Source organism: Mesoplodon mirus (genome assembly GCF_964341445.2).
Source record: "Mesoplodon mirus genome assembly, chromosome: 14".
NCBI classification, from domain to species: Eukaryota; Metazoa; Chordata; class Mammalia; order Artiodactyla; family Ziphiidae; genus Mesoplodon; species Mesoplodon mirus.
The window spans coordinates 16,698,580-16,726,447 of record NC_138990.1 but is presented as its reverse complement, the minus strand read 5'-3'; the positions used below and the strand labels follow the sequence as shown (position 1 = coordinate 16,726,447).

The window sequence follows — 27,868 nt, the reverse complement described above, 5'->3', positions numbered from 1 at the left end:
TACTGTTTTCTGACTTAAATTATTTCTGCTGAGAAGTCAGCTGTCCGTTTAGTTTAATAGGTCAATGTCTTTATAACGCACTCACATTTATCATAGATTTCATATATACACGTATAAAAGGCAAAGAATTATAATGAACCTATGCATAGTTAAAATACCATTGTCTCTGTTTTCCATTTTGTCAGTTCATGAGAAAAATTTTAAGTTTATCCCACATGTGAACTCCACTCGTTAGAAGTTAAGTCCTGAGCACAGTTCAGCACATGCTTAGGTTTCTGTAACTCTAAACTGAGGTTCCATAGTGTTCAGGCTGAACCAGCCAGAAAGAAATGTATCTATTGCTGTTTATGTTTCATTGCTAGTGAAAAAAAAAAAATCCCCAGGTTTCAAAACCAATACTCATTTTCTGTGTTTCTATACTGCTTACATGAACTTTTCTTGCTAAACAGGTATATTTTAGTAGTAGAAGTTCTTCTGTTTGGATTTCTATGTCAGATAATTCAACACTTCTAAAAAGCTGGAGTGTTTTCAGAATATTTCCTAGAAGCATATCATTAAAAAAAAAAGGTCTCTACGTCTGCATTTGTGCATCAAACATCTCTAGGCCCAAGAAGTTAGAATATCCCATGGAGTTGAATGATCAATAGAGGTAACTGTTACTAAAAAGTTAGTTTGGGTCTCCATGTCCAGTGATTCCAAGACTGGTTTGGTTTGAATTCGGATATTTGAAGCTAAAAAGATTTCAATATTAAAATCTAATCTAGATGACATGATGTCCTAGAAAATCCAAAAGAATCAACAAAAATGTCTGGAACTAATAAACATTTATAACAAGGTTGCAGGATACAAGGTTAATATACAAAGTCAGTTGCTTCCCTATTTACTAGCAATGAAGAAGTGGAATTTGAAATTAAAAGCACATTTATATGAGCACCCCCTCCAAAAGAAATACTTAAGTTAAATCTAATAAACTTTGTGTAAAATTTATATGAGGAAAACTACAAAACTGGTGAATGAAATCAAAGAAAAACTAAATAAATGAAGAGATATTCCATGTTCAGTGCAATTCTGACCAAAATTGCAGCAAATTATTTTGTGTATATTAACAAATGGATTCTACAGTTTATATGGAGAGGTAAAGAAAAGATACTGAAGAAGCACAATTGGAGTACTGACACTACCTGACTTAAAACTTACTATAAGGCTACAGTAATCAAGACAGTGTGATATTGGCAAAAGAATAGACAGACCAATGGAACAGAATAGAGAGCCCAGAAATAGATCCAGATAAATATAGTCAAGTGATCTTTGATAAAGGCAAAGGCAATAAAATAGAGCAAAGACAGTCTTTTCAACAAATGGTACTGGAAAAACTGGACATCCACGTGCAAAAAAAAAAAAAACCAAAAAACCAAAAACCCCCCCCCAAAAAAACCCTGAAACAAACAAAACCCCACCCACACACAAAAAAACAAAGAATCTAGACAGAGACGTTACACCTTTCGTATTAATGCAAAATGAATCATAGGCCTAAATGTAAAATGCAAAACTATGAAACCTCTAGAAGATAACATAGAAAACATAGATGACCTTGGGTATGGTGATTACTTTTTAGATACAACCCTTAAGCACAATCCATGAAATAAATAATTGATAAACTGTACTTCATTAAAATTAAAGACTTCTACTCCACACAACACAATGTCAAGTAGATGAGAAGACAAGCCAGAGACTGGAAGAAAGTATTTGCAAAAAGACACCTCTGATAAAGAACTGCTATCCACAACTCAGTTTTAAAAAGACAACTCAATTTAAAAATGGTCAGAAGAACTGAATAGACATTTTTCCAAAGAAGACATACAGATGGCTAACAGGCACATGAAAAGATGCTCAGCATCACTAATCATCAGAGGAATACAAATTAAAACCACAGTGAGATATCAGCTCATACCTGTCAGAATGGTCATCATCCAAAAGACCACAAATAACAAATGTTGGGGAGGATGTGGAGAAAAGGGAACCCTCGTGCACTGGAAATGGAAATTGATGCAGCCACTATGGAAAACAGTGTAGAGGTTTCTCAAAAAACTATTGATAAAAATGGAACTACCATATGACCCAGCGATTCCACTCCTGGGTATTTATCTGAAGAAAATGAAAATAACTAATTTGAAAAGATACATGCAGGGGCTTCCCTGGTGGCGCAGTGGTTAAGAATCCACCTGCCAATGCAGGGGACACGGGTTCGAGCCCCGGTCTGGGAAGATCCCACATGCTGCAGAGCAGCTGGGCCCATGAACCATGGCCGCTGAGCCTGCGCATCTGGAGCCTGTGCTCCACAACAGGAGAGGCCACAACAGTGAGAGGCCCGCATACTGCAAAAAAAAAAAAAGTGTTTTACAAGAAGAAAGCTAAGAAAATAATCCGTCAGGACATTTGAAGGGATTCTTCTTGGACTACAGTAGAATTTAACTATATTTTAAAATAGTTTATTACTGTTGATTTACTATGCCATTCTGCAGGCATTGGTGCTTTTTATTCCCAGATGCATACTGAATGAGGGTTATCAGGCAGGATCTTGTAACAGTCAGGTATGGTGCACAGAATGTTGGTCTCCATTGTCAAGGGCAGCTCTCCACCGAAAGCCGGATAAGTACAACTGTAAATCCTTGCTGCTCTGATCCTATTACCTAAGGACACAGTGGTGGTTCCCCTGATAGCTTCCAGGGCAGCCAAACTGTTTTCCAAAATTGTTTTACCATTTTATATTCCCACCAGCCGTGCATGAGAGTGCCAGTTGCTTTATATCCTGATCAACACTTGATATCATCTGTCTTTTCACTTTAGTTATCCTAGTAGGTGTGTAGTATCTTAGTGTAGTTTTAATTTGCTTTTCCCTAATGATCAGTGATATTATCTGTTCATTTACTTATTTGCCATTCATATATCTTCTTTAGTGAAATATCTGTTCAAGTATTTGCCCATTTTTTCTTGGTTTATCTCTTTATCATTAACTTATAAAAGTCCTTCATAAGGTCTAGATACAAATTTTTGTCAGATACATATTTTGCAAATATCTTGCCCCAGTATAGAGCTTGCCTTTTTTTTTGTTATCAGTGTCTTTTGATGAGCAAAGACTTTAAATTTTGATGAAGCATAATTGAAATTATTTTTCATTTATATCATGCTTTTTGCATTCTACTTAAGAAATCTTTGCTAAACCTAAGGTCACTAAAAATTTTTGCTCTGTTTGCTTCTAGCAGTTTTATAGTTCTAGCTCTTACATAAATGTAAGGTCTGTAATCCTTTTTGAATTAATTTTTGTGTAAAGTATGAGATAAAAGTAGAGGTAGTTTTTTTGTTTGTTTTTTGTATATGGGTATCCATTGGTTATTTGTTAAGATTATCCATTCACCCACTGAATTGCCTTGGCATCTTTGTGAAAAAGTTGGTTGACCATATATGTGAGTCTGTTTCTGGACTCTGTTCCAAAAAATCGGTTGACCATATATGTGAGTCTGTTTCTGGACTCTATTCCATCGATCTGTTTTTCCATCTTTATGCTAGTATCACTCTGTCTTGATAATTGAAGCTGCATAATTAGTCTTGAAATCAAACTGTTAAGTCCTCCAACTTAGTTCATTTTCAAAGTTGTTTTGGCTGTCCTAGGTCCTTCACATTTTCATATAAATTTTAGGATCATCTTGTCAACGTAAACAAATTATTATTGGGATTTTGCTTAGAATTATGTGGAATCTACAGATCAGTTTTGGAAAATTAACTGTGAACAATATTGAGCCTTTTGATCCCTAAACAGAAAATCTCTCTCCATTTATTTAGATCTTTTAAAATTTCTCTCAACAGTGTTTTATATTTTTTCAGTGTACAAGTCTTGTACACCCTTTGTCATATTTATACCTAAGTATTCCACATTCTTTATGCTATTATAAATGCTTCTTAAATTTCAGTTTCTTATTGTTGTTTTGATAGTACAAGCAGACCTTGGAAATATTGCATGTTCTGTTCCAGACCACTGCAATAAAGCAAATATCACAATAAAGCAAGTCACACAAATTGTTTGGCTTCTTAATACATATAAAAGTTATGTTTACACTATACTGTAGTTTCTTAAGTGTGCAATAGCATTATGTCTAAAAAACAATGTACACACCTCGATTTAAAAAGACTTTACTGGACTTCCCTGGTGGCACAGTGGTTAAGAATCCGCCTGCCAATGCAGGGGACATGGGTTCAAGCCCTGGTCCTGGAAGATCCCACATGCCGTGGAGCACCTAAGCCCATGCACCACAACTACTGAGCCTGCGTTCTAGAGCCCATGAGCCACAACTACTGAGCCCATGTGCTGCAACTACTGAAGCCCGTGTGCCTAGAGCCCGTGCTCTGCAACAAGAGAAGCCACTGCAATGAGAAGCCCATGCATTGCAACAAAGAGTAGCCCCCACTCGCCGCAAGTAGAGAAAGCCTGCGCACAGCAACGAAGACCCAACGCAGCCAAAAATAAATAAAATAAAAAGACTTTATTGCTAAAAAATGCTAACTATCACTTGAGCCTTTAGCAAGTCAATCTTTTTGCTGGTGGAGGGTTTGAAATATTTTGAAAATTACCAAGATGTGACACAGAGACATGAAGTGAGCAAACGCTGTTAGAAAAATGGTGTTAATAGACTTGCATGATGCAGGGTTGCCACAAACCTTCAATTAGTTAAAAAAAAAAAAGCAATATCTGCAAAGTGCAGTAAAGCAAAATGCAATAAAATGAGTATACCTGTGTAAGAAACAAAATTGATTTTTGTGTACTGCTTTTGTATTTTGCAATCTTGCTAAAACTCACTTGTTAAGATAGGGTTTTTTTGGTAGATTCAGTAGGATTTTCTACATAGATTATCATGTTTTCTGTGAATAGAGGGTTTTTCTTCTTCTTTTCCAATCTGAATGCCTGTTTCTTTTTCTTGCCTTATTTCTCTGGCTAGAACGTCTAGTATAATGTTGAATAGAAGGATGAGAGCAGTCATCCTTGTTTTATTCTTAATCTTAGTAGGAAAGCATTCAACCATTCACCATTGTGATGTTTGCTGTAGGCTCTTTGTAGGTGCCTATTATCAGATTGAAAAAGTTCTATTCCTAATTTGCTCAGCGTTCATATGAAGAGTGGATATTGAATTTTGTCAAATGTCTATTTTGCATCTATTAATCTGGTCATATGGCTTTTTTCTCTTTTTTTTAGGGTGTTAATATGGTGAATAACATTAAATAATTTTAGATTGTAAACCAACCTTGCATTCCTGAGTTAACTCCACTTGGACATGATGTATTATAGTTTTTCTATATTCTTGGATTTGATTTACTAAAATTGGTTAAAACTTTTTATGTATATGTTTGTGATTTCTCTCAAAAGCATTATATTGATAGTTTTAGCTTTTATATTATGTCTTTTGTATGTGGTGTGATGTAGGGGTCAAGATTCATTTTTTTCCCCACATGGCTATTCAGTTGTTCCAATACCAATTGTTTCTTTTCCCCATTGTATTGCTTTTCATTGAAAATTAATTGACTGAATAAATGTGAGCCTATTTCTGGGCTCTCTATTATGGTTACTATAGTAAGTCTTAAAGTCAGGTTTGGTAAGTCTTCTAACTTTTCACCTCATGTTTTCAATTTATTTGTCCTTTTATACTTCATTCTGAGAAATATCCTCAATTTGATCTTTCAGTTTGCTAACTCATTGATCAACTATATTCATTCTGCTATTTACACCATCTGTTTTATTTTCTTTCTTTTAATTTCATCTACTACATTTCTCATACTTGTCACATCTGTTTTTCCCCTTGGTTCTTTTTTCATATTGCTGATATCTTTCTCTTTCTTTTAATATGTTTATTAGTCTAATTTAAATTTTTTGATCTATTTCTTGTAATATATCTGGTATTGCTGGATTCTGTAATCACTATATTTTGTTTCTTTTGAAATGACTTGTCTTTTCAAATGTCTTGTCATTTTGGTCTGTGAGCACATTTTTCCATCGAGATGTAAGTTATTATGTCATACAGTGCTTTGGGGGGAACAGCCTCATTGAGTTCACACTATGGGGGATGGAAGAGTCCTAAGATGGGAGAGACACCATAAAATTGCAATAACATTTTGTCTTACATAACATCTGCTTTGTCAGTTCTTCACCTTTTGCTCCCCTGGGTGAAGCAGCAGTAGGAGGCACTCCTTAACAACCTTGGCTGCATATTGGAATCAAATAAGGAGCTTTAAAAAAAATAGTGATTCTTAATTCCCACCCTGAGATTTTTATTTATTTAGTTTAGTTGTGCAGCTTGGATTTGAGAATTTGTTTTACTTCTTAAATTTAAAATAATTTAGGGTGAAAGGAAGTTGCAAAAATACAGAGAGATTCCTTCACCCAGTTTCTCCCAGCTATTACATTTTATATAACTATGGTACAATATCAGAAGCAGAAATTGTCACTAGTTCAATGTGTATGTATAGTTTTATGTACTTTTATCATTGTATTCCATGGTATGGATGTACCACAGTTTAACCATTCATCTATTGAGGGGCATTTTGATTGTTTCTAGTGTTTAGCTAACACAAATAAGGTAGACCTTATGTATTTAATGTAATTATTACATGTTAGGGCTCAAGTCTCCTGTTTTATTTTTTGTTTGTTTGTTTCTTCCCTTTGTTTTTCTTATCTCTGTTTTCTTTTTCCTGCCTTTCTGTGGGTTACTTGAACATTTTTAAGAATTCCATTTGGATCTATCTTTAATACTTTTGAGTATCTCTATGTAGATGTTTTCATTGGTTGCTCTAGGTATTACATTATACACACATAACAAAGCCTACTGGTGTCACATTTTATCAGTTTAAATGTAGAAATCTTGTGTCCCTTTAAATACTTTTACCCTCCTCCATTTATAATTGTCTTAATAGATACAGATTTTTTTTGTGCTCTACCCATGATTTACATTCCCTCAAAGTTGCTGTTTATGTTTTTCACTGATGTTTCTTTAGTTTAAGATTTCATGTATTATATGAGCCATTGTTTCTTTGAATATTATGTTTATTCTCTCATGGAATTTTTATTAAGTGAATATTGGACCTTCTCATTCTATTCTTTATGTCTCTTAAACTTTCTTTTGTATTTTTTCTATCTTTTTTTCTGTGCTCTATTATAGGTAATTTCCTCTGATCTGGCTTTTTTTTTTTTTCTTTCTGTCTTACTAATTGTCTCTTTAGCTGTGTCTATTTTGTTCTTAAACTTGTCATTTGATATTGTCCTTTTAAAAGTTTTCTTTCAGTGACTTTAGTTTAATTTTCTGAAGTTCCCTTTGGTTCTTTTAAAAATCTGCTGGTTCTTTTTTCTTTTCATTGTGTATTCTATTACTTATGTTATGTCTTAGTATTTAAAACTATTTTTAAATTGCTATTTAGTAATGCTATAATCTGAAGTTCTTTGGGATTTAATTTAGTTTGTGTGTCTTTTGACTCCCACTAAGTTTGGGTTGTTTCTTAATGTGTTTTTAAGATTGAATTGTGAGCTCATTTTCAACAGACCTTTGTCTGAAGTTTAGTTTATGCCTGCCTGAGTTGAGGGCATGTCCCTCCAGAGAACCTTTATTTCCACTGAGTGTTCTAGATTATATGACCATCCTGGAACCAGATTTTATTTTGATTTCTTATCTTGAGATTGAGAATTCCCAATGAAGACTTTAGTTATTTTTATTACCCTGGCCCTAGCAATGTTTGGCAAGCTGATTTCTTCTAGTCTGTCCTCTCCAGTAACAGTGTAGCCCTTAGTGGCCTTATGGTAGAGGATCTTAATTCTTCTTTTTTTTTTTTTTCTTCTTTGGCCATGCCACATGGCTTGTGGGATCTTAATTCCCCAACCAGGGATCAAACCTGGGCCCTCAGCAGTGAGAACACAGAGTCCTAACCACTGGACCACCAGGGAATTCCCAGCCCTTAGTTCTAATACTTGTGTTGCAGCCATCTCTGTGGCCTCATCTTCTGTTTCTGAGTTAAAAGGCAAGACTCTAGGCCACAGAGACAGGCAAACCCCAACTGTATCTAACATAACATCAGTTCATTGTCTTATTGCTCTGATTTGGCTCCAGGGGACTTCCCTTACAAATCCTTCTAAGTTTTGCTATACATTTAAAAGGATGCTTCTTACATCATGTTTAGTATGTGTAAGTGTTTTGTGGTGAGAGGACTCTCAGATTATCTAGCTTCCGTATTTCCAGAAATTGTAGTCTGTTTACTTATTATTATTTGTTTATTGACTGTGAACTCCATGAGACCAGGGCCACTGCCCATCATCTAGTTCACCATAGCTTCCTCAACACCTAGAGCCTGGTACATACTAGACACTTAATAAATGTTTGTGGACTCAATGAAATGCTATTCATTACAGATTTATTTATAATAGTGAAAACCTGAAATGAACCTAAATATCTAATATTAGGGGAGTACTTAAGTAAATGGTTACTGCTCATATAAGGTTTTTCAGCCAGAAAGTGATAATTTGGAGGGCTGAATAATAAGATTAAAAAATACTAAAGATTAAGTGTAGGTGGAAAAAAAATCAGGATTCAGTTTTGAATTTAGAATATGGTAACTTTAAAATATGTGTAGCCAAAAAAATACAAACTAATGAACACAAAAGTGCTAATAGTTGCTTATGTTGGAGTGGTGGATTGAGGATCCCTTTTTATCCTTTATATTTCAAGCCTCCTATAATGTGTTTTTATAATGAAAATACTAAGAAGAAAAAAATGTACATTAGTATTCTTAAAAGTTTTTAGATTTAAATACACTAAAAAGTTGATAAAACAAAATTTCAGAATTAGTTTTATTATTAAAATGTTTACAGACTTTTATATGAAAACACAGAAAAAGATCTTTCTGATACTCAACGACACCTTGCTAAGAAAAAATATGAGCTACAGCTTACTCAGGAGAAAATTATGTGCTTGGATGAAAAAATTGGTGAGTATTTTTTTTTCCTGATGTTACTTTTTTTTTAAAGTCTGGTTTAAAAAAAGTTTTCTTCTCTTCAGTTATAACATAGATAAACTTAGAAATATGCCCTTAAAGTTTTTTAGTCAGAAATCATGGGAAAATATATTTGTCTTTGATAATAAAAATTTTTACTTAAATTTAGCACCATAAATACTTAGACATGGCTTCATATTTTTCAATCAAGAAATAGCTAAACAAAGCAGCAATACTTTGTAAATTTTTGATGATCAATTTTGAATTTATAAGTTTTTGTATTGTATGTCATGCCCATAGCTGTTGTAATGAAATACATTACATATATACTATTTTTGGTGGAAAGTGTACATATATTTGGCTATATCTATGGTATCACTTGAGTTTATAGAGAAAATTATTTTTATAAAGTCTCCTATTATTGTTTCTTACCAGTGATCTTTATGAAAATATGGTCATAACTTAATCTTCTTATAACTTTAAAGTAAAATTTTGGTCAGGACTATAAAAGAGCCCATTTTAAAACTGAATAAATATTTTTAAGATTTGCTATTATGCAGTTCAAAAATATCTGACATAAGCAATTAGGTGGGTGGAGGTGCTTTTTATTGAGACAGGAAGTATTAAAAGAAAATATAGAAGGGGAAGATTGAAGAACTCATTTCTGGATGTTTTAAGTTCAAGTGAAAAGGTAGGGTAAGCAGGTAAATAGATAAGTTTGTATCTCAGATGAGAAATCTAAGCTAAAGATATACATTTGGGACACATCAGCATATAAATGATATTTTAAAACCATGAAATCACCTAGGGGAAATATAGAGAATGAGGAGAAGAGGATCCAGGACTGAGTAAGAAGAAGCCAAAGACATAGGAAGAAAACCCAGAAGTGAGTGTCATTTTGGGAAGCAAGAGAGCAACATGTTTTAAAAAGGAGGATATGATCAATTGTCAGATATTTTCAAGAAGCAAAATAAGATGAGAATGAAAAAACATTGGATTGGCACATTGGAGGTTTTGGTAGCACTGACCCCCCATAAAGTTTGAATTACAGTGTTAGATGTGGAAGGTGGAGTAGGTTGACGAATGATTGGGAAGTGAGGAGGTAGAGACAGAAGAGAATCGAAGAAGTTTGGCTATTAAGAGTAGTAGAAAAATGGGGGTGGTAGCTTAAGTGGGATGTGGGGTTGAGGATTTTTTTAAGCTAGGAGATACTAGCTGTTTTAGAGTTTATTTTATGCCAATGGGAATAAACTCAGATAACAGAATACCCAAAACGTGGTTTGCCTGGAAAAGGGATGTGATGTATTATATAAATCACCCTCTTGGCATATGGGATTACGTCTCTTAGTGCTGCACTGGGTGGCCCTTGGCGGGCATTTCCTTAGAGGTCTAGTCACACAGAGCTTCCTTGGTAGAGCTCTAGACCAGTGGTTCTCAAACTTCAGTCTTTACCTGGAGAGCTAAAGCTCACTGAGCTGGGCTCCTCAAAGTAGGATACGGCCAGGGCTTTAGTATACTTACCAATTTCCTCAAGTGGTTCTCAGACTTTATTGTGCATTAGAATCACTTGGGAGGGGTGCTTGTTAAAACATAAATTGGTCTGCCCACTCAGAATTTCTAATTCAGTAGGTCTAGGATGGGACCTAAGAATTTGTATTTCTCACAAGTTCCCAGGTGCTGCCAGTGATGCTGGTTGAGAAACCACAATTTAGAAACCACTATTCTACACCATCTTTCAGTCCTTCAACAGTGACATTGGCTTGCCAGCGTTCTTACAAATCAACTCAGACTTCCTGGGATGATTTTTTTTTTCTAGGAACTTTTATAACACTACTTTAGAAAAACCAAAATACTAGAAGATATTTGACTCTGAAGATGACTTAATTGGATATTTTATTAAGATCTGTTAGTTACCAGCTTACATCCAACAGTGATTCTAAGCTAGAGGGAGGTGAAATTAGAGGGGAAAATTGATAGTCCACGTGCTTCATCCACACACCCTCCCCTACCCCATCACACATTCTACTTTGAGAACTTGTTATAAAGAACTTTCCTTTGCTGTTCTTTTTTAAAAAAATATACTTTATTGAAGTATAGTTGATTTCCAATGTTGTGTTAATTTCTGCTGTACAGCAAAGTGAGTCAGTTATACATATATATATATACATTCTTTATCATATTCTTTTCCATTATGTTTTTTTTGAACTTATTTATTTTTTTATATAGCAGATTCTTATTAGTTATCTATTTTATACATATTAGTGTATATATGTCAATCCCAATCTCCCAATTCATCCCACCACCTCCCCCTGCACCTCTTTCCCCCCTTGGTGTCCATATGTTTGTTCTTTACATCTGTGTCTCAATTTCTTCCTTGCAAACTGGTTCATCTGTACCATTTTTCTAGATTCCACATATATCCTTTGCTGTTCTAATTCAAATGTATTAATTGTGCTTTTACATTTATGTCATTTAGAATTTCATGATTAACCTTCATTTTTAATCACTAACAACAAAAGCCATTATTTATTTGGGATACAGTACTTTATATTTAGTCATTGAATATAATATAGGAGAATTTTCTTTGAAAAGTATTTCACTCTGCTTGAACTAGAAAAAAATTTATCTTGATTAAAACAATGCCTTTATGATTACACGTTTAGATAATTTTACAAGACAAAATATTGCCCAGCGAGAAGAAATCAGCATTCTCGGTGCAACCCTCAATGATCTGGCTAAAGAAAAGGAATGCCTGCAAGCATGTTTGGATAAAAAATCTGAGAATATTGCATCCCTTGGAGAGAGTCTGGCAATTAAAGTATGTTCTGACAACCGTGGTTTAAAAGAAATGTTTGAACTTGAATCTGAATAAAATAATAGGATTTTCTCAATTTTTTCCCAGAGAGCTAAAACTTTAAAATCTGATTTTGAAATATTTCAAGATAGTCTTAGGAAATATGTGTTCAAATTCACTAGCTAATTTTTTTTTTTTTTTTTTTTTTTTTTTTTTTTTTTTTTGCGGTATGCTAGCCTCTCACTGTTGTGGCCTCTCCCGTTGCGGAGCACAGGCTCCAGACGCGCAGGCTCAGCGGCCATGGCTCACGGGCCCAGCCGCTCCGCGGTATGTGGGATCCTCCCGGACCAGGGCACGAACCCGTGTCCCCTGCATCGGCAGGCGGATTCTCAACCACTGCACCACCAGGGAAGCCCACTAGCTAATATTTTTAAATAGATTTTTCTGTCAACACTTTATGATCAACATTCACTAACAATAACTAATTCAAATATCAAAATGTAAAGCATAATAAACAAAAAGCAGTGAGACTGATTTCTTTTTAAAAGCACATCAGAACTTATGTTTTCAGGTAGCCACCTTGGGAGGCAATATGTGTATTTCATTAAAACCACCTTTGTAATTGTATTCAGAACTGGGGGCACGTTGTTACATCATCCTTAGCCTTGAGAGTGGATCACATGGAACTGGTGAATAAAGTTAGATGATAAGCTTCATCCCACATTTCTGTTGTTCAAACAACAACAACAACAACAAAAAGGTGTTCTCAAAAAGGCAGGGAAATATTGACCCCCTTTTCTAGCTCATAAACTGATTCTGAAGGCAATTCCTAAACTGTTTTCCACAAATGTCTTAAGCAAAGGCAGCATCACTGGCATAAGGTCTTTCCCCTCTCTAAGGGAACTAATTCATTCATTTATCCATCCATCCATCCATTCAACAAACATTTGTTGACATGTACCAGGAATTATGTTAGAAACTGAGGTTGAGTGGGCATACCTTCCAAAGGCCTGTGGTATAATTTGGAGAAAGATAAAGAAAGAGGCTGTTATGATAGAATGTGCTAAGTACCATAATGACGTATGCACAATGTATGAGTGAAGTTTGTCAGAAGCATACCTGATTCAGCCTGGGGGTTGGATTAGGGGAGGGAGAAGATCTAGGAAGCCTTCCACGCAGTGATGGTGCCTACACTGCCCTGAAAGATGACTAAGAATTAGCCAAGGAAAGATTTAGAGAAAGGGGACAGTGAGAGAAAGAGTGATCCAGACAGGTAGAGCACCTTTTAGAGAAAGGGTGATCCAAACAAGTAGAGCAGATTATATGAAAGCCCAGTGGCTTTCATAAGAGAATTTCATGAGATTCCTTGATGGTTTAATATGTCCAGAGAATAGAGTGCAAAGAGGCGAGTATGGGGGGATGAAGGGGGTGTGGTGGTAAAAGATGAGATGGGATAGATAAGCAACAAATCAGAACTACACATGATGTTGAGTTTAGGTTCCATCATCATGGATATAGAGGAACATTGAAATAATGAAAATGAAATGTTACAATTAGATCATTAAAACATTATCCTAGCCCTTGTTAATCTACATAAAATGTGGATTGTAGGGAAATGAGAGTAGTGACAAGGACATTAGTTAGGAGTAAAATGATAAGAACTGTATTAGGAGAGTGGCAGTATCCATGAGAGAAAATAGGCAATTCTAGGAAGTAAGACTGACAACATGTGCTTTCTGACTTAGGAACCACATGAATAGTTCCTATGCGTGCAGTAGGAAACACAGGACACAGAACAAGCTTAGAGAGGAAGATTATTGACATGCCTTTGGGACATGTAGTGAAATATTCATAGGCTCTTGGATTTTAAGGTTTGGAGAGAAAATTGAAGTTAATAGATTTGGGAGTCATGAGCACAATTGAAGTATCAAAATACGTGAGGTAGTAAATTTTGGCTTTTAACTTGTTGCAAAGTCTGGCTCATTACTTTATAGTTAATACCTTTTAATATTTTTGAAATTTTATGGTATTTTGGGGGGTGGGATTTTGTTTCTCATTATATTCAAACCACTTTTTGAATAGTTAAACATCATTTTCTTTAAAAATATTAATATCTAGAAACAAATTACTCAATTCTTTCTGAATATCTGTTCCCTCTGTTATATCTTGTATTTCACATTTCTTCCATTCTACTAACTGTACCAATATTATCTTTTCCTTCACAAAGAATATTGAGTTGCAAGTCCATTTCAAAATTAAGAGTTTTGTATAGGATTATGAATGTAAACGCATCCATCCTATGAAAGGAAAATAACTTTTCAAAGCAGTGTTAGTCATTCAAAAGAGGAAATGTTCTCTAGAGTGATATTTCAGAGCAGAATTTATAATGCCTTTCAGTGAAAAGCAGTAGTTTTATAGTTTAATCTGGAGATTACAGAAATAAATTACTATGGAAAAGTATATTATAGTGAATAAGGTGAATTTTTACTGGTAATCGTAGTTTTAAAAGATGTTCTACTACTTGCTACCAATTAAAGTTAGAAAATTCAATAGCCAGTTCACAGATTTTTGAATCATAAAAGCCAGAATTATTTGTGTAAAATTTTAGTTCGTTTCTTTTTTCTGAGTAGATTTATGGCCATCCTGTCCAGATTGAATTTTTAACAATTAACTTGAATCTATGTCACTGGTTGTACAAACGTATTGAGGTTGTACAAGGATTATCAAATTGATAATGATGGCATAAATTTCAACAATTTAAGAAATAGTACTATTTGGGTCATATTAAGAGAAAAATAGGCTAAGAGGATATATTATCGGATTCTGTACAGTAATTTTGTTGCCCCGGATACTTTACAGTGTTCTTAGAGAATCTTTCAAGATGAATTTCTATTGATAAAGGAAAGTTCTTTTTAGGCTTATAAACCATGTTTAAATTTTAACCAAGGAACTTCTGTCAGAAACACTAGAAGTTCAATTAGCTTTTCCGAATTTATTTAGAAGTGTATTAAGTTATATTTCAAAAGCATGTGTAAATATTCCATTTTAAGTGGTATTGTCTCTTTGAGTTTTTCTTCCATTGGCTTGTGCTTTTTAAAGGGGTTTAACAGTTTTGCTAATGGATATTTTAACCATACTTCAATACCCATTACTGCCAGATGTGGAATCTGTACCATTCTACCAGAAAGCAGAATGGGAAACCAGAGATAAAAATACCCTAGAGAGGAGCACGTGAATAAAGGAAGATCACGCATGCACACACACACACACACACACACACTCACACTCACACAAACACCTGTCTCTCTGATGAAAAAAACAGCACTAGTTGGGAAATACAGATTTAGTTTTTCATATTGCTACTTGGTTACTAAGGATTTGAAAATTTAAAGGGCAAAGTGAAATCTAGGTATTTAGTGAAAGAATAATTTTCCTTTTTTAGGACTAATGTTAGTGCTAAGAACCTATGTAAAGTATCTGTAACTAGTTCAGGATCAGCGAGTTTTTAAAGGAGGAGGTGTGGGAATGGAATTGATGGCATTAAGATATTCCCCCTCATTTCAGTCTTGATTGACTCCATTAATTCTACTTCCTCACCATACCCTTGAAAAGGAAGAATAGCAATTTATTTTTTTATACCTTTGCTCTAGGCCTAATGCTTACCTCCTTGTTAACTCACACCTAAAATTAATCATATACTTTTATAAGTAATTCCATTGGAACAGCTTTTTGAAGATGATGTTGATGACATATATATATTATACTTGGTCGAAGTTATTATTCTTAATAACTAAATTCAGTTTTACATGATTCACTTTCCTGGGTTTTATAACATGAAGAAATGAGGAAGTAAATCAGTATTATTCCCAGTATAGAACACTACAATGCCAAACCATTGGTTTTCTTCCAAAAACAGGGTGCTTAAGGGGTTCTTGTGTTGCTGGATAACTGCACAAAACATCTTTTAACAATGTTTGATATAATGATCTCATATCAATATACGTAAGTATAGTCTTTGCTTAAATGAGCATAATCTGTTGTTTTTATCCAGTACATATACTCACACTGATATATTAGGCTTTAGTTTTAAAGTGTAGCAAAGAAAAATAGAACATAAATGTTTAAAACCAAATGGAAATCCAAAAGGGAGGGGCAATTCTTTTAGTTTATTCAGTTTTAACAGAAATAACAGTTTAAGATAATTTTTTATTTAATACTTATATTACTTTTCAAGGAAAAGACCATGTCAGGCATGAAGAATATCATTGCTGAGATGGAACAGGCATCAAGGTAAGTCACTTATTCAACAAAAATGTGAGCACTTATTGGGGGCAAAGTACTATGTTAGGTATTGTACAAAGATAGTAAGAAACAAGGAGCTTAATGTTATATGTAAGATGATAACTCTCTAGTGTTGAAAGGAGGCCTAAGTCAGTTTAGGGAAGTAAAGGGAGGATAGGCTGTTTGCCAAGGAAAGGAAAGAGAAGGCATTCAAGGTAGAAAGAATAACAAAGCCACAAAGAACCACAGATCATGTTCAAGAGCCTCTTGAATGACAAGTAGGTGAGTGTGTTGGAACCCAAAGTGTAAGGGGAGAAATGGGGGAGGAGAGGCTAGGTAGGCAGGCAGAGGCCTGTGTTACAGACAAATGAGTCTGTGGGCAATGAGAAATCATTAAAGAATTTTGAGATTTTTATGCCGGAAAGATCAGCTAGGCTGCAGAGGTGATGATAAATTGGGGTCGGGAGTTTGGAGGACAGGAGTGTGGTGTTTGTAAAGGAGAAAATCTAGGAAAATGCCAGGTTTCTGTCTGGGGATGAATACTGGACATGATGAACCTATGTGAGAAAAGACTTTTCTTTGAAGAGCTTTTGAGATGTCCTTATAAGTATGTCTAGTAAGAAGTTAAATATAAGGGTCTAGAGTGTAAGGGAGAGGCTGAGGCTGGGGTGATCACTTCAGAGTCATCTGGGTGTAGACAGGGTTGGGAGCCACGGATATGAATAGGAATTGTCTGAGAGAAGGGGTAGCGTGAGAAGAATCAGGAGGCTAAGGGTTAAGCTCTGAGAACCATTCATTTTTAAGAGTGCAGAGGAAGAGGAGCCTGCAGAGAAGACTAAGCCATAGCAGCTAGAGTTAGAATGAAGGCTTTCTTATACTTGAATGTCAGAAGTTTTGAAATGCTTAAGAAATCATTGACTACCGTGTATATTTGGCATCCTCTTTTATAGTGAAATGTTGGCAACACAGAGGAACTTCAGTGCACACTATCTCTGCAGTGTTTATTCCTACAAATTTAAATGTATTAAAAACTTCTTCAAATGTTTTCATGCTAACTGTCTGTCTTCTGTCTTGTGAAAATTTGTTATTCTGTTCTGGTAAAATGTCTCTTATATACTATTTGATTTGTGGAATAGACAGTCTACTGAAGCCCTAATTATGTGTGAACAAGACATTTCCAGAATGCGTCGACAATTGGATGAAACAAATGATGAGCTGTCTCAGATTGCCAGGGAAAGGGATATCTTGGCTCATGAGAATGACAATCTCCAAGAACGGTTTTCTAAAGCTAAACAAGAAAACCAGGTATACTTGTTCCTACAATCTTTTTCTCCAAGAAAAATAGGTATTTCTTCTGAGGCATAGCCCTCATTTCATTTTGTAGAAAAGCTCAGGCTTTGGAACTAGCCATTTTGTACCTTTATTACACAGAATATGCCACATAATTTCTAAATGAAATTTTCAGACATATAGTATTAGATATCAGAGAAAAGAGGGAACAGGGGTATAATAGATTTGTATTAAACCTTGGGAAGTACTTCCTTAGTGAAGGACAAATATTTGAGTAAACGAACAAATGGAGATAACCTTCTGAGATTTTCAAGAAAAGCGTAGATTTATTTGATGGACTGTTACTCTGTTTGAATATGAGTATACAGACCGTGATACATTATTTGGTCCTCTTTAGCACTGTGATTCTTTTTAGGAAAATTTCTCTTTTAATTACTTCCTCTCTAAGCCAGTACAGTTCTGCTTTATCCAGAGCTCTCATTACCAAGATCACTTTTAATTTTCACATTAAAAAATTCTACTTGGAAACTTTCTTCCCCCTTTAAAATTTTTGGTCCAAATAATTTCCCTTGCTTTGCTATCACTCTCAATGTGTTCAGTTTGCATAATACAAGTCTGTATTTTTTTAACTGTTCAATATTTAAATTTACATAATCAGATATAAAGATGCAAAACTTGATTAATTATTAAAAAGTTGCCTGAGGTGTTAAAGTACTTTGTTCAAAAATTAATGAATAATGGGATCCTGGAACAGAAAAAGGACATTATGTAAAAATGGAAGAAATCTGAATAAAATATGGACTTTAGTTAATAATGTATCAATATTGGTTCATGAATTGTGACAAATTTACCATACTAATATAAGATGTTAATAATAGAGGAAGCTAAGTGTAGGGTATATGGGCACTCTCTATACTATTTTAATAACTCTTCTATAAGTCTAAAGCTATTTTAAAAGAAAGTTTATTTTTTTTAAGTTAATAGCAATAAAAACGAGATGTGAATTTATAGGATCTACTTTGTGTGCTCTATTTATAGCTAAAGCAAATAGGCTAAAGGTAAATATAACTTATATTTATGAAAATTAGATTAAAAACTCTCATATTTACCACCCAGAGTTACCCACTGTTACTGTATTTTTTACTGATTTTCAATGTACTTTAAAAAATTTTATACTATCTTTTACATGAACTTTTTAATGTAGCTGGGATAAAACCACATAGCACTTTATATCATGCTTTGTTCTACATGAGAAGACAATAGAGTGGAGTGTTTAAGACCCACATGAGTTCAAGTCCCCTGCCTGGCTGTGTGATCCTATCAACTGTAAAAATGGAGAGTAGATGAGAATATGCCTGGCAAGAATGTAGAGTGCCTAGCATAATCACTAGATAAATATTTTTTAACTGTTATTAGCTTACTATAACATCATAGTTGTTTGTTACACCTTCATAAACATCTTTTATAATCAGAAGAAAATTAGTATCATAACAATATACAAATGTTCAAGAATAGTTTTTTCCTTTGTTTGGGTCAGAGGGCCCAAGAGTAGAAGATGGATCCCTCCGTGGACTGCAGGTTGTTTAAAAACTCATATCATATTGCCAACAAACACATGAAAGGATGCTCAACATCACTAATTGTTAGAGAAATGCAAATCAGAACTACAATGAGGTATCACCTCACACTGGACAGAATGGCCATCATCAAAAAATCTACAAACAATAAATGCTAGAGAGAGTGTGGAGAAAAGGGAACCCTCTTGCACTGTTGATGGGAATGCAAATTGATACAGCCACTATGGAGAACAGCATGGACATTCCTTAAAAAACTAAAAATAGAACTCCCATATGACCTAGCAATCCCACTACTGAGCATATACCCTGAAAAAAACATAATTCAAAAAGAGTCATATACCACAATGTTCATTGCAGCACTATTTACAATAGCCAGGACATAGAAGCAACCTCAGTGTCCATCGACAGATGAATGGATAAAGAAGATGTGGCACATATATACAATGGAATATTACTCAGCCATAAAGAGAAACAAAATTGAGTTATTTGTAGTGAGGTGGATGGACCTAGAGTCTGTCATACAGAGTGAAGTAAGTCAGAAAGAGAAAAACAAACACAGTATGCTAACACATATATATGGAATCTAAAAAAAAAATGGTTCTGATGAACCTAGGGGCAGGACAGGAATACACAGACGTAGAGGATGGACTTGAGGACACAGGGAGAGGGAAGGGTAAGCTGGGACGAAGTGAGAGAGTAGCATTGACATATATATACTACCAAATGTAAAATAGGTAGCTAGTGGGAAGCAGCCACATAGCACAGGGAGATCAGCTCCGTGCTTTGTGACCACCTAGAGGTGTGGGATAGGGAGGGTGGGAGGGAGACACAAAAGGGAGGGGATATGGGGATATATGTATATGTATAGGTGATTCACTTTGTTATACAGCAGAAACCAACACAACATTGTAAAGCAATTGTACTCCAATAAAGATGTTAAAAAAAAGAAAAAACCCGTATCATAAAAGACTTGGAAAGCAGAAACCTTAAAAAATATTTCTTCCTCAAAACCACGATTTTAAACAAATTGAGTTGTTTTTAGTGTTTTATCCTGATTTTTTTCAAATATACATTAACATTTTTCTCTGTTATTAAAAATTATTCCAAACATTTCTCATGAATGCATAGTATTCTGTGTGGTTTTACCACTATGTAGATACTATTATTTACTGCATCATTCACCTAATGTGAATAAATATTGTCACATAGCAAATAATGCCTTAATAAACATTCTTTTTTGTTAAATTTTATAGATTTAGTTTCAAATTGAATCAAACGCTTATGAGGTTTCTTTTTTAAATTAAAAAACCTTCTAAGTGGACATGGGTATCAAGAATACCCAAGTATCCATCTCCTACCTTTAACAAAAAGTAACATATTTGTCTTTCTTGTTTTTATGAGCTTTTAAAAATGTCTCATGTCATCACCAGGTAGCAGATCACAGATTTGCTTTTCTCCAATTTACATTTACTCTAATAATACATGGAAATGCCCATTCCTTACCATATCTTTGATTACTAGTAAATTTTAACTTTTTTCAAGTATTATCCACTTATGCTTCCTTTTTGTGAATTGTGTTTGGGTCCTTTGCCCATTTACTGTTTGGACCCTTGTGTTTTCTCACTGTCTTTATATGAGCTTTATATATTGGATATATTAATTTTTATTTATCATATTTACTGTAAATATTTAAAATTTTATGATAGTTTTGACAGAGCAATTTTTAATTTTTTGTAGTCAGATTTAACTGTCTTTTTCTCATAGGCACTGTCTAAAAAACTGAATGATACTCATAATGAGCTTACTGACATTAAACAGAAGGTTCAAGACACTAATTTGGAGGTTAATAGACTGAAGAATATATTAAAGTCCAAAGTACGTATATATATATATATTTCCACCTTGGCTCGAGATACTTGAGTTTTCACTAAAGCTGTTGATTGATTGCACTCATAGGGACAGCTGAATCAAGTGCATTTCTTTAAGGCATAGCCTATTTTAATGTCGACAATTACGTGTTAGCTATATATTTAGAATGTCACCAATGTCCAGAAGGGTAACTCAAGGATACACCCCTTTTATTTGCCACTTAGCCATTTTAGATAAGCAGAATCCTCCTAACTGGATGAAGAACAAGGGGCCAGAATCAAGTTGGGCTCACTTATATTTGGAAATGGTAGTTTACAGTTACAAACCTTTGACAAAAGAGGCTCCATCTGATTGTGTAGCAGATCAGAATTGATCTCTCTGTTGTGGAGCCACCTGTTTCCCAGGACCAGAGGGCAGATGGCTCTCTTCTCCATTTCTCTGTGAGTAACCAGTTGACTAGACACACGTCGACTGGTATGTCTGATATCAGATGATTCCCGATAAATTTGGGCACATGTGTGACAACCCTGGAATAAAGAGACCGCTAGACCAAGGATGTTAGGTATGTCCATTTGATAAACTATTATATAAAATAGTGTTGGACTGACTCCTGTAATAGGTGTGGTGTTACCTACTTACTTATCAAACCATTAATAGGAATTCCTCCCCCAAACCGTTTTCCTCATTGTATTTAACATATCATTTAATTTCAGTCCATAAACATATCTTGAGCATTTATCTATGGTGTACATAAGACCATTCAGGACTTTGAGAGATGAGAGATTCTAAGGACTCCTGAATTGCAACCCTCGTTTCCAGGCAGCAAGGCAGCAGCCTCATGTTGCCAAAGCAGGTGATTTCCTACCCTTCTTGAGTTGAAGCTGCTAGCAATGTAATGTCATAAATGGACAGAAGCTTTGGAGTCCTCTCACTAATGCCATGGACTTCTATAGGCCACTCAACCTCCCTCAGTCTCAGTGTCCCAACGGTAACTGGGAAGAACACCCAAGTGAGTAAGATACGCCTAGCACAGTGAGCCATCTAAGCCTATTCCGGAATAGGGCAGAATATAAATAAAAGACTATCTGAACAACATTTAACGTAGTAAGCTTTCAGACAATGTTAGACACTCTTTCTCCCTAGCCTGTCGCATTACCCGAAATTCCACCATTAGGGATCGGGGCTTTTCGATTCTGGAATTGTATTTTCAGACATCACACATCAAACCCCTCTCAGCTTTTAGCACCCTCATGTGAGTTCTTTTTTGAGACCCCGTTTCACAACATAGCTGGATGGATCCAGGCATCCCCCTCAGAGAAAGGATCACGGGTCCGTTTTGGTAGGGAGGTCCATTAAGGATTGTCGAGTACTTTATTCATCACCCATCCATTCAATGTGCGGTATGCTGGGCGCTGAGGTGACAGAGTTGAAAAACTGCGAGGAAACAGAATGGCACCCCCGGCAGTGGGGACAACAAGTAGAGGTGGGGGAAGAGTAGGTCCTGTAGCTAGAGTGGAATGTGAAGGTGGGTGGTAATAAAGAGGTAAGAAGGACATGTCTGAACTGTATTTTTAGGAAGCTTTCATTACAACATACACAGAAGTTATTTGAAGAATTGCCTTTTAGAAAGATTGTTCAGGAAATGTTGGAAAAAGAAGTCAGAAGGGTAACAAAAGAGGGGGAAGAGCAGTTAGGAGAGGCTGTATCCATAATTCAGACAGGAAGTGCAAAGGATTCCAGCTGAGGCAGCAGCTTTGCCTTTGCCCTGGTGGAGGGGAGTAAAGAGCCCAGTGGTCAACCAGAGGGAACTGGTGGGGAAGCACCAGAAAGAGGGGAAAGAGATCTGCAAAGAGAGAACTGGAGAATACCAAAGATCACTTGCACTTTCTTTATAATGTTGCCCATCTTGCACCGCACACTGCTCTGGCTGCTTTGGGCAGGTACAAAAAAGGGTAAACTGTGGTTGCTGGCTGCTGGGAGGGGAGGGCACTAAGTGGTTAGAGGGCAGAGAGATGTTCTAATGCAGTCTTTTTCGCTGCTTAAACTTGGAACCATATATTACCTAGTCACAAAGCCAAATTGAATAGAAAAATGATTCCTACCTTAGAAAACTGAATTCAACATAAAAATGGTTCGTATCTTCGAGGAATCTGAGGGGTTACTGGGGAGATGGTACATCCACAGCTAACTACATAAAGCTATAAGGCACTTTTAAGAGAATGACACACACAATAAGTGCTATAGAAAGTTAAAGAGGGTAAAAATTAATGTGGGTAAAATTCATTTTATGTATATTATATCATGTAACTCCCAAGTACATACTCTGTACACAACTGTTATTTTTAGTACAATAATAGAAAACACACATCAGATTCTTACCGGCACATTTGGAATATCTGAATCTTAAAAGCCAATACAGTAGTTTAGTATGTTAACTTGTTAATCAACAGACTTGGCAAAGATCCTTCATATTGGTCAAGGTACAACCAGACCACAAGGTGGCAATATTAACTGAATTTCAACCAGTCTCATGATTAATCATATTTATGAGAAAAATCTAATTTGAAAGCTTTATACAATGAGATGTTGTTTATTGTAATTTGCCTTATACAATTAGATGTTGTTTATTCCAGTGTTTCTGAACTGTTTATTAACAGGTAGGAGAGAAAGAGATCTAGTGCCTTTTTAATTAATTACCAAAATTATAAATTATTCTTTAGAATGAGTTGGCCAAACCATACTACTAAAATAGTATTTTCAAAAGTAGCTTCATAATTATTACTCAGTATAATATATTATTTGAGGAGCTGATTGTTTTCCTTTAGAAATGAGATCCTACTTTAGTCGGTCCATCATGATAGAACTTCATTATGATAGGTGCTAACAGTGGTCCTATATTGTATGCCCAGTAGATACATGAATGTATATTTATGAGTAGTGTTTATTGGCATATAGGTTTCATATTTTACTTCTGAACAACTTCAGGCAAGTTATTAGAACAGTGAGCAAAAGTGAATTATAGAACAGTCCATGATCGAGGAAATTAAGGCTGGGGTTATGAATGAAAGGCAGGAACCAGATAGGAAACATGCCGATCCAAGAGAATTATCAGAAGCTGACGCTTAAGATATGCAAGCAGGCAGAAGCTCTATAGCCATAGTACAACCCAGAAGAGCAGTCAGGAACAAGGGAATACACAGATACAAAAGGTCAGGTCAAGGCAGAAGCTCAGAAACCAGACCAGCAAGTAGTCAGTAAGCAGCTATATGGAGGCAATGAGGATTTTGTTTGAACAAAAGCAAATATAAGAACATATTCATTGAGGTCTTGAAGATAAGAGTGAAAACTTTACTAGATGAGTGAATGTGACTCAGGAGCCAGGGCAGATCCTGGTCCCATTCCCTTTTGTTAATTACAGGATGACCAATTTTCTAAACTGAGAGTAGAGATAGGAGTCCTTGAGATTATGGTACAGTTGGTCATCGTGGCAAGTAAATTCCCAGTGACCTGGCAAATAATGTTTAATTTGCGTCACATGTTTAACATTTTACTCTTCTAAAGTAATACCTAAGATTTGCTTTTTAGGAATCTGAGAACCGGCAAATGGTGGACCAACTCCGAAAAGCCAGTGAAGATGCTGAAAACTGGGAAAATAAGGCCCGTCAAGCAGAGGCAGATAACAATACCCTCAAATTAGAACTTATCACTGCTGAGGCAGAAGGTAACAGATTAAAAGAAAAACTAGATGCCCTCAACAGAGAGGTCGAGCAGGTAAGTTTGGTAAAATATGCTTGTAGGTACATCCTGTATCATATTTAAAAGAGTTTTGTTTGGCTTTCCGTAAATTAAGTGTATAAACAAACACTTAAGTTATTTAAATATACTGTGAATTGTAGTCTGTTAACTGTTCTCCACTCTGGTTCTCTAATCTCTTACCTACTCTACAACTAGAATAATCTTTAGCATTTTTAAAAATTAGAAACTATTTCAAGCATACAAAAACAGTGCCCTCCCCAAAAGTAATATAAAAGACCCACATATGCCCATCTCCAAAGTTGAAGGATGCTAACGTTTTGCCATATTTATAAAGAATATATTTATTATTTAAATAAAGTATCTATTTAAAAAAACAAAACGTTGCAGATACAACTCCTCATCCTTTCTTCTCCTCCCTCCCTAATGGTTGGTATGTAGAACTTTCAGGTCAGTTGTATAACTCTTTTTCATATGTTTGTACTTTTTCTACATATCTGTCACCCACAAATGATGTATAATGTTTGTGTGCTTTAAGTTTTTTAAAGTGATAATATGCTGTAGGTATCTATTTGCAATTTGCCTTTTTTGCTCAATATTATAATTTTGAAATGCATCTATTTTAATACATATAGTGTACGTCTAAACAGTTGCTTCTATAGTCATTGAATAAAATACTTTATTTTTAAAATTCATTCCCATACTAAAGGACATTTAACTGTCTTCACTTTTTCTATAATAAAATGCTGCAACAAACAGCATTTGGTAAAAGTTACTGAGGTAAATAGGCCTTTACTGTGAAGTTTTGTGTTTATCTGTCTGTGAGTTGGGCTATGATTACTGTTTACTGTAGCCGTGCATGTCAGAGAGGCTAAAATTCCTTCTGGTGTCCTTCTTTGTTTCCTCTGTTGTCTTTGGGTTCACTTAGAGACTCCTTAAATAGAGTCTGAACCTTGTAGTTCTTTCAACTGTGACCTCCTGTTATTGTACAGGAGCCCTGTTGGTGTGGTAGTGAAGTGTAGGTGGAGGAGACGCGTTCTATTATCCTACGATTAGGTCTTAGTCTTTTAGTGGGCATGTGCCCCTGGGATGTGACCTTCACAAGTGTTTCTCAGTTTTTTTTCTCCCTGAGATGAGGTAGAAAGGCTTGAGAGACTCTGCGTTAGGTACTACCATCCCTCCACATTGGTTAGGCTCTGGTACAACCATGTTGGTTATGCTGCCACGAAATCATCTCCTTTGGGGGCAGACCTTGGTCAAGAAGGACAGAATTCTGTGGGATTATTCAAAATGGTTACTTTTCCCCTCACCCTGCTAGAAGCATGAGGGGATTTTTCTCGGATATTAATCCTGAAAACCCAGTGGGCTCCAGGAGGTAAAACTAATAAAAATGTGGGGCTCTCCTCAGGCTGGGAGCCCAGGAGGATGTATCTCTCAAGCTAGTTCATGCTCAGTCTCTAGCAGGTGGTCAATTACCCTTTAAGTGTTGCTACCGGTTGCTAGCTCCAACGGCAGTTTCTCCTCCTGGTAAGCTGCAATTCTCTGTATTTACCTTTCTCTATATTTTGGGTACAGTGATTCATTTTATGTCTTCAATTCTCTGATAGATCAAAGAAGAGTTCTTTATTGTCATATTTTCTGCTTTTTTCGTATTGTGAGCGTGGGAGTGATGATCTGTTGGAACAGAAACTGGAAGGCTGCTTGTTTATATGATTAGAGACTGGCTGGATTATTTAGTGAAATCTCTTTCTCCCCTTTCCCCTTGAAGTGTGAAGCCTCTGATGTTTCTCCTCAGAGGTGCAACCTTGAATGCGTCCACAGTTACCCTGCAATGACAGTGGTTTTGGCAGAGCCTTTTTTTTTTTTTTTTTTGCGGTACGCGGGCCTATCACTGTTGTGGCCTCTCCCGTTGTGGAGCACAGGCTCTGGACGCGCAGGCTCAGCGGCTATGGCTCTTGGACCCACCCACTCCGCGGCATGTGGGATCTTCCCGGACCGGGACACAAACCCGTGTCCCCTGCAACGGCAGGCGGACTCTCAACCACTGCGCCACCAGGGAAGCCCTGGCTGGGCCTTTTTTGACTCTCTTCCTTTACTACATTCAGCTGTTAAGCCCAACTAATTTCTGGCTATTTGCTTTATTGTTTTCAACAGCGCCCTCAAGCACAAATTGCTTCATAGACTGATTCAATTAAATTTGGGTTGTTTTACAGGGATAGCTTTTGAGGTCAATGTTTGAGTTTTTTCTGAACCCGAGAACATTCTTCTTAGCAGTCTTTTCCCCTAATTTTCGCAGGTAAACTAGCTGACCTATGGTTGAGCTTGTATCTCTTAAGAGTTTACCATTCTTTTTAAAATTTCTTTTCAACATAGCCTCGAAGTATTTTCGCTGTACCTTCCATTGTTCCTGAGAGTGCCTTAGACTTGAATTTTCCTATAGTCAGTTGTAAATGAAGTAAAGTTCCTTTGGAAGAATTTAGGAGCTTCCTGCTTTAAGGCCTCTCTCTCTCCCTGGGCAAAATCTCTGAGCCCTGGCTCTAAAGCTGGTATGGGGACAGTGGTGCAGTTCTCTTTGAGTGACGTGCCCACTTTAGGATCTAGGCACTTGGAGGGGATGGTGGGTATATGGCTGTAGCCTCTGGCCTTCTCAGCATGCCTCTCCAGGTATGGAACCTCTTCCTTATGAATAACTTGTGTCAAGGAGAATCAGAGCCACAGTGTTCTCATTATGCCACAAACAAGATAGAACCTCCATCCCATGTGGAGAGGCTGGTCAGAAGAAGGGAGCCCCCATCTCCCAGACATTGTTGCCAGAAACTTGGCCTCTGAAATAAGTAGCTTTTGGAGTGGCATGAGAAATGCTGATAGCCTGCCTCTCCTGGGAATACACTATAGTTCTTGACTGAGTACTGAGGGGAGAGGGAGCATTGTTTTTAGCTGCACCCACCTGGAGTGGAATTTCCATCGTGCTGAGCTGGGTGTGGGGAGAGAGGGTCATGCTTCAGATGCCACGGACTTTTCCTGTTCCCTCCCAGTTTTACTTGGTTTTCTTAAAAGTGTTTCTTCATTTACTGTATGTTCTTAAGACCATTTCCAGAGACTATTTAAAGACCATTTAAGGTTGCTTTTTTATAGTTTTCACTACTTTCACTGGTTCTATGGAGCTGCTCACATTGCCATGCCAGAAATGGAACCTTATTCTACACAGTTGATATGTTTTCATTTTATTTTATGTCAAAATAATTTTCTGATTACCCTTATATTATTTTGCGGTATTGTTTAG

The 27,868-nt window shown here is 36.0% G+C and overlaps 1 protein-coding gene across 1 annotated transcript in view; it reads left to right on the top strand.

The window, feature by feature from the left end:
• TSGA10 (testis specific 10) overlaps positions 1-27,868 on the top strand; it is a 93,619-nt gene that overhangs the window by 45,672 nt on the left and 20,079 nt on the right. Inside the window, exons 10-15 of the mRNA XM_082643278.1 lie at positions 8,900-9,015; positions 11,685-11,839; positions 16,050-16,105; positions 17,233-17,401; positions 20,728-20,838; positions 24,418-24,603. Of these exons, the coding sequence (XP_082499404.1) occupies positions 8,900-9,015; positions 11,685-11,839; positions 16,050-16,105; positions 17,233-17,401; positions 20,728-20,838; positions 24,418-24,603 (793 nt within the window). The remainder of the gene's footprint in view (positions 1-8,899; positions 9,016-11,684; positions 11,840-16,049; positions 16,106-17,232; positions 17,402-20,727; positions 20,839-24,417; positions 24,604-27,868) is intronic.